This window comes from Diceros bicornis, chromosome 7 (genome assembly GCF_020826845.1).
Source record: "Diceros bicornis minor isolate mBicDic1 chromosome 7, mDicBic1.mat.cur, whole genome shotgun sequence".
In the NCBI taxonomy this organism is placed as follows: Eukaryota; Metazoa; Chordata; class Mammalia; order Perissodactyla; family Rhinocerotidae; genus Diceros; species Diceros bicornis.
In genome coordinates, this window is record NC_080746.1 from 22,266,523 (window position 1) to 22,281,094 (window position 14,572).

Here is a 14,572-nt window from a genome sequence, read left to right on the forward strand (position 1 = left end):
GTGAGATCAGGTAAAGCACTGAGAACAGAGTCTGGCACACTGTGAGCGTTTGATAAGTGTGGGCTACACCAGTGATGACGACGTTGATTACAATGATGAGATGATGCTGATGCTGTGAGACCAATGCTTTGAAATCAAATAAAGCGATATCGTTGTCAGTTAACATTGTTCAAACGCACCCTGTGTACAGATTGCTTTCTTTTAGACAAGGATTCGACTCTCGCGGAGCGGGGACCAGCCCACTGTGGCCACACGAGGGTTTCAGAGTTAGTCAGATGGGGTGTGCGAGTTTCCTAACTGCTCATTCACCAAAGGAAGGGGATGCTTAGATAACATCACGGACTTTCTAAGGCCTTGACAAGAGCGTACAAGAAGTCTCTGTGAAGACGGGATCTTGGTGCCCGTTAGAGACAGAGATCTTGGCATAATCCAGGGCAGCTGTTCTTATGGTGCAAAGTCACCCTTGTAAACTCCTGCCCAGCCAGCCTCACAAGCAGGAGTAGCTGGCCGTGGCACAAGCCATCCCTACTCACAGCTCCCCCAGGAAATGACTGGATGTCACGTTTGCTGAAAGAGGGTGCCGCCAGGATACCTCGTCTCCACACGCTGTCACATTGTGGAGGACCCGGAGCACGGGAATCCAAGTCAACTCACCTGTATGTGTCTGCCTGTGTGTCTCCAGGGCATCCTCCTTCGAAAACTGGGCACCGCACTGATCACAGACAAAGGCTTTGGCACCGGCTGCGGAAGAAAGGGCAGGCAGTTATCATCAGAGTGAAATGCCCTTAGGAGCGGGGTCCTGGGCCAAAATCCTGCAAGTGGACACTGAGGGAGGCGTCAGACACCTGTGAAGATCCCAAGTCGGGAATAATCCATGGCCCCAGCAGCCAGCCCAGCCCCTCCTCCAAGATGTGACCATCCACCCAGCTGAGCTCCAAATGCCCCATCTAGGGCTCCCCCAGAGAGATGAGAGAACAAAATCAGAACAACCAAGACAAACAGAGATGGTGTGCAGATCAGATGCCCCCAGCAGAAGGGGGATCCTCGGGGGCTCGCTCCAGGCGACAGATGGAAAGGAGTAAACAAGACCATGAGGGGAAACATGCCCTGTTACCTAGATTATACTTTATGGGAAAATAGGAATTGCTGACATACCTCTCCTTGGATAAACTAACTCAACGTGTCCAAAACTAAACTTGCTGTCTACCCCTGCATATGACCATTTAAAATACCTAGATGTGTGTACAGGATAAAGTCCAAACTCCTCACCATGACTCACAAAGCACTTCTCGACTTGCTTATCTTTCCTGCTTCGTCTCCCACTACACACTCTTGCTCCCTAGTCTCCAGCCCTTCTCAGCTGCTCTGATTCCCTGGAGGAGCCATGTTCTTCCTCATCACAAGGTCTCTGTGCATCCTTCTACCCCTCCTCTGTCTCTGACATTCTTGCCCCTCTTCCCAGCCCCAGAGTATACTAGCCCCTATTCATCACGTATGCATCAGCTTCAATACTCTGGCCCCCGTGTCTGGGTGAGGTAGCCCTTCTTTATGCTCCCATAGCACCCTGTATGTTCCACGTCACAGCCTCACTTTGCTCTCTTCCAAACGCCTGTGGACCCGTCTCTATCTTCTGCCACACTATAAGCTCCCCAAGGGAGGGAGCATGTCATCTCATGCACAGTTGCATCTGCCTGACACACAGTGGGAACCTATTACTGTACATATTTGTGGAATAAACAAAATCAATTCAGTGCAATTCAATTTGATAAACGTTTTTAGAACCATTATTTACCAGGCTCAAAGAGACAATGTCAAGAGAAACGGGACTTTTTACAATTTGCTAACAGTCTTCAAGGCTCTAATATGTTATCTCATACAAGGGGCACCTGTCACAAGCCTTGGTGGTTTTCCTTCAAAATGTCTTCTAGACACATCTCTTCCACTGCATGTCGATCACCACTGCCACTATCCAGGCCCTTGTTGGATTGTGCCTGGAACTCTGGAAGGAACTCTCAAGGATGGATGCCACACCACCGGCCACACTCTGATCCACCCAACAGATGCAGGTTCCCTGAAGGCCACTTGATTACTCACTTCCGTGCTCAAGAAGATACAGTGGCTCACAATTTGCACTGATTCTGAATTTTGGCTTCAAGGTCTTCCATAACCTGACCCAGTTAGCCCTCCATCTCCACAGGGAGTTGTCTTTACCAGCCCTCACTGGGCAGCACTCGACCCTCCTGAGTCTCTGTGCTCGAGCAACTCCTCTGTTCCTTTCTCCTCATCTTAGCACTTCTTTAAGTGTGCCTGTGTTTTAGTTTTGTATTAGTCTCCCAAGAGGCAGAACTACTTCTTACACACATTTGTAGTAGAAAACAGTTTAGTGCCATTTTTAAACCTTCTCAGATTTCCTGAGGCTTTATGCCAGGCATGATACTAAGTGTTTAATAAGATATATCATTTCATTTGATCCCAAAAGTATGTACTTTTAAAAGTACACACTATTATTACCCCCATTTAGCAGATGAGGAAACTGAAGCTCACAGAGGTTAAGTGGCTTGGCCAATGTCACACAGTAGGTAATAGTAGAGGTGGATTCAAACCCAGGCAGTCTGCCTTCAGAGCCTCTGCTCTTAATCCCTGTGCCTTCAGCCTCCCTAGGGTTCCATCTGCAAAGATGCTTCAGGGATAAGGGGGGGTCTGGGCTTCCTTCCTCCAAATCAAAAAAAATGAAAATCTAATGTATTGCTTTTATAATCAGTTTTGAAAATCCAAAATTCTATTTGGAAAAACGGTTCCACTACTTTTTTTAAAGTTTTAAAACCTCTGCCTTGGAGTAATAGCATATACTTAAGGAACAGAACTAGAATACAAATTGTACTGGTATAGACTTAAACACCTATACATAATTCCTGACAATGAAAGGTATCATGATCCTAGAGTCAGGTCCTGTGAGGGCACTGACCTGGTCTAGATTCCTAATGACCAGCAGGATATACCCTCTACTAGGTGCTCAATAAATGTTAGTTGACTGACTGAATAAACGAGTGATAAAGTGCCCCAGGAAAGATATGAGGTCACTTTTCCTTAAGAGCTTTAAAAGTAAACATTGTCTTTTGTCTTAGGTGGCTGGAGTTGAATTTGCCTAGAGGCAGGGAGGATACCATGATCACCTCTGGGTATCCCTTCAAGCTGCAGGGAGTCCTCAGGCCAAGGACCTGTACTCGGCTTACAGAGCTTCCAAGAGAGAGCCCAGAAACTTGACGGGCAAGCGGTCACAATGTGTGGGGTGGCAGCCAGGACCACTTTTCATGCCTTTATACTGGAGATGCAGCAAGTGTCCCAAAGAGCAGAGCAGGCCAGGGTGGAAAGACTGGGGTGGCTGGAGCCATAGCCCCCCACAAAGAGAAACTGCCCCCAGTCGCAAATCATTAGCCAGCAATGATTTTCTGCGCATCTGTAAGGGATCTGATTTTAATTGTATTTCTTTGGTTCTGTCAGTTCTCACGGCTCCCTAAAGAAGAAAGGGGAAGGGGAGGCCCGAGGAGGGGAGCAGGAACGGGAAAGCGGAGGGCGCCCTGTGGGCTCGCAGTCCCCATCGTGCTGGAGCCCTGCAACCGGTGAGGAGCCCTCCCGTGCTGCAGCTTCAAAGGGATGTGGTATGGAGGGTTCTTAGAAAACAGCCACCCGTGCGGCTGTAATAGCGTCTGCTTTAATGACTGAGCAGCAGAGAGAAAGGAAGGAGGGCAGGGAGGAAATGCAGGCCGGATGTGTGCCATCAGACGAGTTCAGATGAAGATAAAAACAGATTAGCACACATGATCTAGTCAAGGCTGCTGGCTGGGCCAAGTCTGACCACCTCTGGTTGCCCTCAAAGTCCTCCCCTCTCCACCCCTGCGTTCCTAAAGTCACGAAACTGAGCTGAGTGTGTGAAAGCCCCCTGTCCTCAATGACTCTGGGTCAGAACCCTCATTACACACGGATACCACAAATGTTGGCTCCCACCACCATCCCCCATTCATGAAGCCCCATGACTGCTCCACCCCTCCCACCCCCAGGCCAGACTCCCCCCAACTCCCCAGGGTGAGCCCAACAGCAAAGCCAGGCAGTTCCAGGACACAAGAGCTGAGCAGAGAGAGGCAGAAACCCCCTCTCCCAAGGAGGCATGTGCCTTTAAATTATCTCTGTAATGGCTGGCTCAGAGGCAGAAATATTTGGCAGCCCTGAAATTAAAAGTGATAAATTTCCTCGCCAGGCTTTGATCGATAATAGAGGCCTCATCTGTTAATCAATAAGATAGTCCCTGCCTGTTTACTGTGCATATGCTGTTCGCTGCTGCCTTCAGTATGATGTCAGGTTTGCATTCAAAGCAATTCAAGTGTGTACAAACCACATGGCTATTCCCAAAATGCATTATGGTGACATCATTCAGCTGCTGATACATTTATAAAGCATCAGTGCGAGGAAGTGATGGGGAAGGAGGGAGGTCATGCCAGTTGAACACAATGGGTGCATATGGACATATCGGCAGCAATTTATCCCCTACCAAATTTCCTGGGGCTCATCTTGGAGTGGGGAGAATGCCAGGGCACAGCTCAGGGATGGCCATGCCTTGTCATAGCCTTCCTGCAAACGGGGGATGTTTTTTGGATGTCCGTTAAGTATACGCCAAGAGATGGATTACCGTAAATGAACAAAAGAGATAAAAAAATTTCTGCCCTCAGGAAGCTTACATTCTAGAGGGGAGGGTACGTCTTCAGAAATCAAGTACAGCTGTGTGTCGCTTAACGACGGGGATATGTTCTGAGAAATGCGTCGTTAGGCTATTTCATCATTGTGTGAACATCATGGAGTGTAGTTACACACACCTAGATGGTTCAGCCTACTACACATCTAGGCTATATGGTACTTATTTTATGGGTACATCATATATGCGGTCCATTGTTGACCGAAATGTCGCTATTTGGCGCGTGACAATAAATATAACATAGGTGATGCTAAGTGATAAAAAGAGAAATAAATTAAGTGAAGAGGGATAGAGAGGGCCAGGGGCTGCTATTTTATATGGGGTGGTCAGGGAAGACCTCCCTGACGAGCTGACATCAGAGGGGAGAATTGAAGATGGTGAGGGAGAAGCCACATCACTGTATGGGGATGCCCAGTCCAGGCAAAGGAAGAGCAGGGAGGCCAGCTGGTTGGAATGGAGTCAGTGAGGGGAGAGGGAAAGATGGGGTCAAGTAAGGGGACAGATCGCAGGGAGAGAAATTAAGTAGCCAAGAGGCAGAAGAGCCAGAAGATAAAGTGGGCTAGTCCCCCGCTCTCCTCCCTAGCAATTACAGATCTGAGTGGACCAAGGGACAGAACAGTGAGATCCGGAGTGGAGGGATCTGGGTCCTAGGCCACTCACTGCTGTGTACATCACACCTCGATGAACCTGTTTCCCAGTCTGTAAAATGGGGAAACCACGTCTGTCCCCCTCACTTGAGGCTGCTATGAGGCTCCAAGGAGACAATGGATATTAATGAATACAAAACTCTGTTCATCACCAAGCGCTCTGTGGATAGAAGAGCTCACTGATGATATTTAGACCTTGGGAGGCAGTAGAGATTCAGGTCAGACAGATCCGAGTTCAAATCCCAGCCAAGCCAGTCACGATCGTGACTCTCAGCAAGCTGCCTAATCTCAGTGAGTCTGTCGCCTTATCCGTAAAATGGGAATGAGCGGAAGTCCCTCAGAGGGCTGTGACAAGGTGGGTAAAGTGCTCCACCCTATACCTGGGGTGCAGATACACAGACCCAGTAAGTAGTAACCATCAGCGTCACCAGTCAGATGAAAATTCCTTTAAAGAACTCCTTTGTGCAAAGTATGCTTGATTTTACTGAAATTCAGTGCACAGTGATTTGGGGGCCATTTATCTTGTGTAAAGTGAGTCTCACATCTGTAAAGACATATTTCATTATAAGCACACACACAACCTTTGTCCCTCTAATTTGAAGGTGAGTGATTGTCTTGTTGAGGGGAGCAGGATCATCTGTCATAGGACCAACATGTCAGTATTGGCAGCTATTCACATCCAGTTCTTAAATCCTCCCGGATGAGCCCCAGGAGGCCCACTCACATGTCCTGTGCTGCCGGGCTCTTTTCCGTCCTCCCCAGCCGACTGTAAGCTCTGTGCGAGCAGGGCTAGCATCTGTCTTGTTCCCTGCTGTCTCCCCTAAGCCCTGCTCCATACCTGACGTGCAGTTTGTGCTCACTAAACACCTGATAAACAAAGAAACCTTCAGGCAGGTTCCCGGGTGCAGAACCGGCTTGAGAAGGGGGCAGTGGCCATTCAGAGCACTGCCAGGCTGTCCCCTAGGGGGTGGCAGAGTCCTTATTCCACCCACTCTGGGTTCTCTACTGCCCCTTTTTCAAAACTCAAGGACATGTTCTCTGGCTGGAACTCAGGCAGTTCCGGGGAGAAGAAAGGAAATGTTAGGAAGTGGGTCTGTCTGCTTCCTCTGGAGCAAGATCTCCCTTTCATCAGCCCTCTGCTCCCCGCCCAGCCACCCCGGACTCACACTCCGCAGCAAACAAGCAGCCCCTCCCTCCAGCATACATAGGAGCCTCCTGTCCAAGGAGGCCTCCGATGGCCAGGGTAGACCCTCGACTGGCTAGCAGAGATCTGCTGAGTGATTGCCACTTCCAGTCCAGGTACTGAATTTATCTGAGAGTCACTGTTAAAGAGACAGGCAGACAGACATCCTTGCCCCTGCCAGTCTCCCAAGGCTGCTGCAGATGAGGGTTCAAGCATGCCTTAAGTGCTACACTGGGGGAGCAGGAGCTGCCAGACGATTCTGAATTTTCCAGACCCTTACTTCTCCCCTTTCTCCCTGACTTCCAGCAGGTTAGATAGGCGCTAGAGGAAGGAGGATGCTTCAAAGCAGGTTGAGCTTGGGTGAAAAGAAAGGCGGCAGCGGCCACAGCCCGCAGGGAGGCTGGAGCTGGTCTGAGGCCTCCTTATATGGGAGCTGCCTTCACTCTGTGCTAAGGATCACCCCAACTCACAGGAATCAAAGGAGGGACACCCCAGGAAAGCAGTTTCAAAACCATAAAGCTTTCTATAAATGCCCAGCATTCCAATGACAACAGAGCTAAAAGGCAGAAGTGCGTCAGGCTCCCGCAGCTCCCTCCTCCCACCACCTCTGGCCTCTCCCACTTGGCAAAGTATAGAGCCTTGCTCCCCACTGGCCTTCCTGACCAGAAATGGGGCTGGGGGTCCTGAGCATCTAAGAAGGGAGTAGAAGATGCTGAATGCAATCAGATGTGAGCTGGTGTCTCTCTGAAATAAATAAAGGCAGAAGCCAATGAGAGAAGAAAAAACATTTAAAATCCTCCCTCTCCAAAAGCTCTCCAACCCCCATGCTAATGAGAAGGGGAAAGAAAAAAAAAAAAAAGGAACCACTGAAAAAACACCTAACGTTTGCCAGCAACTAATGTTGAGCAGTGTCCTTTTTCTTTTAATTCCTTGAGATTTTAAAATAAACATCTTGAATGTTCTGATGAGATATGCATGCCTGCTTACATAAGGAAGTACAGAGTGTACCAAAACAGCAGACCCAAAAAAAGCATAAGCTGTCAGAACAATGAGTACAGACGCGGGGCATTTTACAACAGACCATGGTGTACAGTTTTATTTACAGTACCTCTTATCAGACAGAGAACAGTACACTGGCTGCCAATTCCAGAGGCCAGCACTGCGTGTTCTTTCACTCAAGGAGATGTGTACTCCCCAAGAGGAGCTGGAAGGCGTGCTCTCTCTCCAGCTCTCTCTCGCTCTTTCTCTTTTATCAACAAAACAAAATGTGATACAGAACCAGCATCTCTGAAAGGTACACAGAGTCAGAGGAGAGGGAAAAGGGAAGGCAAGTGGGCAGATGTGGGCAGAATGGAAAACCACCAGCTCTATCGATTGGCGCAGGATATGGTTCAAGGGTAGTTCTACCTGACAACGAAGTGGGAGAAAGGTCCTCGGGACCTGGTCTCACTGCAGGACGGAAGGGTGAATGAACTAATGATACGGGGCCCCAGTCAAAGGTAGGATTGAGAAAGCCACCAGGAAAGCGTCCGAGGCTGGGCACAGAGATAGAGGAATGACACGATTGCAGGCGGTAGGGTTTCAGATCTCTAGAAGTCAATTTCCCATCAATGACTTGGTAGGTGGCCAGATACCTCACAGGTGGCTAAATGTCCACTCTGTAGAAGACGAGACCTTGGAATGGGTCAAAAGGAAATGCTGAAGCGTCTCTAGTCTAAGAGAACATTTCCTAGGCACCTAATGAACGTCATCCTACCAGGAGGTTCTGTGGCACCCTGGTGCCCTTGGCCTTCATTGGGATTCTGTGGTCCTGCTCTCATGTCTGATAGAGAAAACAGAGGTCCACCTTGTCCCTTATCCCTGCAACTCAATTCTCAGCCCAGAGAGTCTTGGAAAGCTCCTTTGTCACCACTTTTAGCACAAGTAGGTAACCCAATAGGCTTAGAAACACAGCCCATGGCCAGTACAAACACATACGCTCAATACATAGCTGCACAGCAGAGAAGTGAAGAACCCTCGCTCTGGAATCAAACAAACCTGGGTTCAAGTCTTGGGTCCCACCATTTCTAGCTACCACCCTGGGCAAGCTAATTATCTTCTCTGGGCCTGTTTCTTCACCTGTAAAATTGGGCACAGAGTATCTATTTCACAGGGCTGAGTAAAGACTAACTTAAATAGCATATGTAAAATCTTTAACACCATGCCTGGCATGCAGTAACTGCTCAATAAACGCTAGTTGTCATTAACAACAACATCGTCATTATTACCGTTACTTTTTCCCCCAGTGTCAATGTCTGGGACCCACACAGACATCAAATGCATGCAATCAACACCATAACATTTAAAATATTCTTACACCCCTGCCAAAACACAAACAGAAAAAGAAGGAAGGAAAGACACCCACTCTGGACAAGTTGTCAGGAGAGTGGGAAGGAAGGGAGTGGAAGATAAAGGAAAGGCAGATGATACTAGCGAATGTGCACCCCAAGAAATCCCTATAACCAAGAATGTACAGTCAAGAGAGGGCCGATTACCTTTCCCTGGGAGAAGAGCAAAGAAATGCCCCCTCTCCTGTCGACTCCCGTCACTCATGGCCAAGTTTTGACAGCATTATCATCCTCCTGCTGAGATGAGCGCAAACCTATGTAAGGTGAATTATTTTAAATAAAATACAAGTAGGAACGGAAATTTGTTGCAGTGAAAACAACAACATACAAATCTTCCTGAAGTCTGAGAGTACTGATTTGGGGGTTTAACTCAACACTGCCTTTAACCTATTTCTTCCCCCAGCAACTTCCATGACTGGCAATCAAGAAACGGTGGTAATCGACGCAGTAGCACAAAACCCTCTCTTACCATGGGAAGGGAATGTCAACCCCTGATGTGATGGACTAGACTTCCAGACACACCGTGACAACTCGGAGATGTCCCCAAGGTAGAGTTCTACAGCGGCTAGTGGCCAGACGTGGCTTTGGGGTGCTTCCACTCATTGGCAGTATGGTCCTGGCATCAACTTTGCAGCATCACCTCCCTCCTTAAAATGGGGTTATTAATCCTCTCAAGATAGTTTGAACAAGAACCTATATGAAGTACCTGGCACACAGTAGGTGCCCAAATAGTTATTATGAGTATAGACCAATTTCTCTCCATCAAGTTGAGCTCCAGGAGGCCAGCCTCTGGCCTGAGCCTTCAGGAACTCCAGCCCCACCGTTCCTTTGGGTAATCCCCAGTGAATAAGTGGCCGAGAGAGGTGCGACACTGTATTCTCTGGGGCTCTTGTATGCATGGTACTCAGTTGTTCGCGATGAGAGAAGGGGCCACCACTAGATGAGGCAGGTGGATAACTGGCTCAAGGAGGGGTCTGCTGGCAAGGAGCACCCAACCCTTCCTGAAGCACCGCAAAGAGAAATGGATGCAGAGTCCTCACTGTCCTGCCCGAGTTGCGTGGCCTTGGGTGAGTCACTTCGTCTCTCCATCTATAAATGACAAGTTTTAAATTGGGACATCTCTAGTCTTCTTCTCTGTTAGGAGAAGAAAAGATGAACAGGTGTTATGTGAGAAGAAGCTGGAAGCATATAGCAAAGAAAGCTAAACGTGGCTGTAACAGGGAGCTCAAATGCTTACATCCCTTGGTGATGCAAAGGTGCTGGCTGGACCAAGCAAGCTGGGGCTGTGTTCCCTGCTTCAGCCAGGGGAACTCCTTCTCAAGAGGAATACCTTGCTCCATCAGGTGGGCAAGGCAGAACAGGGAGTCCAGACGCCGAGAGAATCATTAGCCAGACAGAGTCGGGCTCAGCCAATGAGGCCGAGGCCGAGGCTTGACCCCTGAGTTCCAGGGAACACTGAAGCTTTCAGGTGTTCACAGCTTTGTTTTGTTTGAAAGAGGTAGCCAGCAGTCTTGGCATTTGTAAGAGACTAGGCAAAAAGGCCAGAGATACTCCAGTAGGGATTTCCGCCACGATTTTATGGGCTAACCCCTCAACCCTTAGATACCAACAATCATCTTCCTCCCTGGTCCCACCTGAGGATTCTCAGTAACTGAGAATAAATGCAGTAACTGCTCAATAAAAAGGATTATCAGGTGGGATCTTCAGAACACAAAGAGGGGCTTCTGCTGGCATCTAGCAGCCTCAAAGCTGTTTGTTACCTGAGCCTTTGGCCCCCTCCTCTCAACCTCAATTACCTTGCTCCATTCTACTGAAGCACCTCCAGATCCTCCATCACAGACCTTCACCCGAAATCTGGTAGGGCGGTCCCCGCCCCACACACCTCCCCAGCATAAGATTCATGAGTATTGCCTGCACAATGGAGAAAAGCACAGCCAGGCCGCTCTCGGGTGATGGCCAGAATCTAAACCCCGCCTACCCACAAAATCTCAAGTGACGTCTGCCACTAACCTGGTCCCCCAACATCCCCTGACACTCCCTCCAATTAAATTTTTACTTGAGGTATTTTCAGAGGGAAGGGAGGGGAGACTTCCCCAGCCCTAATTGCATTCTGGTCCTCCCTCCCTTTGTCCTAGCAGGATCCTTCCTCCCTCTTTTCCCGCTGACTGAAAAGTATGCCAAGCTCTCTCACAACATTGGGGTCTCTTTGGGATCCCCACAGTGATAATTCCCACCTCCTCTCTCTTCTCAGAATCCCCCATTCTCTCCCTACTCCTAGCATCTCTCCCCAGTTTCACTTGCAACTTTGTGTGCGTGTGTGTGTACTTTGTTTTTAAGTTAAAATACTCTTAGGTCATCACATTTCAATAAGTGACACGAAACAAAGCATTTCAGAGGGCTTCAAATGCTGTCACAAGTGTGATAACCGTTGCACAAACCAGTGGGCAGGGTTCTGCATACAAGTGTCTGTTGACCCTTCCCTTGGCTCCCTTGCAGATGGAAGCTTCTCTTCTGGGAGCTCCATGAGGAAGCCCTGCCACAGCCCTCCCAGACATCCAGGCCGGACTGCACAGAAGAGGCAGGATTCAGTCAGCAGAGGAGCCTCACTGTCCAAGCCAATCCCTGGCTTTGATGTCGACAGATCTGAGACTTCAGCTCAGGTACCCACCTGCTATATCAAGAGCACCAGCAGTCTAACCTCTCTGAGCCTCGATTTCCTCACCTGCTAAAGAGATATGATACATCTGTCCCATCCTACAAGTGGGACTTTGTAGTTGCACAACTCCAGGGGGCACCATTCACTCAGAAATGAGCCACAAGGTTGGTAGGAGGTTTAAATGAGATGATGCACCTGAAGGTGCCTTACCAACGGTAACTGGTGCTTGGAAACTGCACCCTAACTCTTCCCTTCCCAGGATCCTAGGGGTCCTGCAAGGGCTGCCCTGCAATGAGGAGTAGTAATGCTGCTCCGCATTGATGGTAATAATAATATCAACAACTAACATTTATTGAACATTTATTATGAACTAAGTACCATACATACGTGCCATGTACCATTTAATTCTCTCATTAATTCTAAGATTATCCCCATTGTACAGATGTGAAAATTGAACTTCGAAAAGTTTAGCTCACTTGTTCCAAGTCTTATAGCTAGTAAGTGTCAAAGAAAGAGAAACTAACTCAATCAGGGTGGCAGCAAGGGAAGCCCACCGAACTAGGAGGGCCTTTGATTACATAAAAGGTTCACGAGTAAGAAGTTCATATTAAGGGGAGAAGAAAAAGGTCCCAAAGGCAGTGTGCTTGAGCCCTCTGCTATTCTGCACACTCCAGCTCACTCCCTGGAGTTAGGGGATCTTTCCCACAAGTTCTGAGGCCACCCTCCTCAGTTCATACCCTCTTCTCTGAACGCTTTTCCTGTTAAGACAACCCTCACCTCTTGGTCCAGGAAAGTAACACCACTGTCCATCAAAGAGAGTCTGGACTGGGAGCCAGCAGCACCAGGGTCTAGATCAGGCTCTGCTGTGGACTTTGCTGTATTCTAGAATCCTGATTTACTTGAGCTCAGTTTCTCCATCTGTAAAATGGACGTCATGCTCTGAGCCCCTCCCTGCCACCTAAAGCTGTTATGGAGAGGAATGAGTTCAAGGACATGAAAATGTGTAGGGCTTTACAAGAAAATGTACAACCGATCTTCAAGACTGACTGACAATAAAACCCCAATTAGGAACCTCTCTCCATGATTGACACCCTTCCTGGGCATTTTCCTTTGACTTCTAAGCATCAAGACATTCTATCATAAAAAACAATCAATCGTTGTCACTTAAAGTAGAAAACGGACTCTTACATTGACGAACGACAGTAAACTACAAAGACTGAAATAGACAAAGTTTTCTCAGTTGGCCTTCAGTTAACCAAAAGTCCCTTATTCCACCTCCCCGAGCCTCCTAGTTATCAGAGCTTTACAAAGTAGATGCCTACTCTTGGCTCTGAGGGTCTCTTCCCTTCCCCATCTCTCTCTGCATGTGCCCCTTATAACTTGCCCTTACTCACTGCCCAAATTGGACCCCTTCCCTCCAAGAACAGCAGGTAAATCCAATTATTTGGGGGCTGCATATGTAAATTTTAGGCCGAGGTGTCCATCCTAGACTCCAGTGTTGTCAGTTATCTTAGTTCTTTAATACACATACACGGGGGTTTCTCCAAACCAAGGCAGAAGAAAGCAATCCACAGCTTCCCCTGTTATTCTATTCTCCATGACAGCTGGGAAAGAGCCCTGCCACCTAGCTTGCCTGTCACAACACCCACGACCTCATCTCAGACCCGGGGCCCAGCAACTGCCACTCTCCCAACCCTTCCTCAGCCCCTCAGTGGCACCTCAAGGCTGCCAGTCTCTCCAGGCCTGCTGTGGCTTTCAGAAAACAGAGCATTTCTATTTTTAGCCCTTCTCAGCCTAATAATACTCCCCAACACCCATTCAGCTTAATCACTTTATTGAGGACGAGAAGCAGGCTCTCCAGCCCGGGTGCTTCTGATGTTAGGAAGTAGTAAAATGTTCAAACTGGTTAAAAATGACACTCATTGGCTTGCCTTTGGTGTTTCTGAAACCTTAATTGTGGCTCAGGCTGTGGATCTAAAGAACCTTGCAGGTTTCCGAGTCTGTCTTGCTCACCCCCTGCACCATAATTGAGGTGTTACATTACAAATACAGCACGGACATTTTCAGGCTCAAAATTCAGAAGCCTTGAGACTCCACGCTTTTCAAAACAGAAATATTGCCCATCACACTTAACGCCCATTCTTAATATGAACTATCCCACCCCCCAAAAAATAACAACTCGCCTTTTCTGGCGGACCTCATGCCAAAGGTCCAGGTGGGTTAGCTATTTTCCATGTTAAGCCTGTACCATTATCAAAATGCATCTGATGACTAAAAGGACATCGAATTGCTGCTTGAAAACAGGAAAATTTGTTTGGTGTAATTAGAGGACCTGAGAATTTGGTGTGTGCAGAAAATAGACTGTTGGCAGCTCTTCTGCACGCACCTTTGAGACCGTGACTTCTAAAGCTTTAGGGTGAGCATTTGCAAGCGTGCAATCTGTGCCATGTGAACTCTGGGCTGGGAGAAATGGGCAGCCTGGAAAAGGAGTGGAAACAACTTTGCCCCAGAGGTTAAGACCAGGGGCTTCAGACTCAGACAGACCTGGGTTTATAGCCCAACCCTGCCTCTTACTCGCTGGCTGATCTTGGGCAAGTAAACTCAGTTTCCTCACCTGTAAAATGGACATTATAATAGTACCAACCTCATAGGGGTCTTGTGAGGACTAAATGAGATCATGGAGTCGAGCGTCTGGCACAGAACCTGGCCCCGGATGGCCCTCAGTAAATGTTAGCTGCCATTATAATTGTTGCCTTTGGTCTTCTCCTTTCTGCTGTGGGTGCCTCCTAAGACGAAGTGTTTGGTCTTCGTCTCTTCAGCCTTGCACAAGACAAAAAAGGAATTTGGTGCTAGAATGGCTAACCGTAGCCAGTTGTGTGCAGTTTTGGGATGTCCTTGGACATAAATGGTTGATGGAGTCTGTCCCAAAGCAGAAGCTCTCAGGGGATGACC

The 14,572-nt window shown here is 48.3% G+C and overlaps 1 protein-coding gene across 1 annotated transcript in view; it reads right to left on the reverse strand.

The window, feature by feature from the left end:
• ZBTB16 (zinc finger and BTB domain containing 16) overlaps window positions 1–14,572 on the reverse strand; it is a 176,990-nt gene that overhangs the window by 58,637 nt on the left and 103,781 nt on the right. The window contains exon 4 of the mRNA XM_058545186.1: window positions 655–741. Within this exon, the coding sequence (XP_058401169.1) occupies window positions 655–741 (87 nt within the window). The remainder of the gene's footprint in view (window positions 1–654; window positions 742–14,572) is intronic.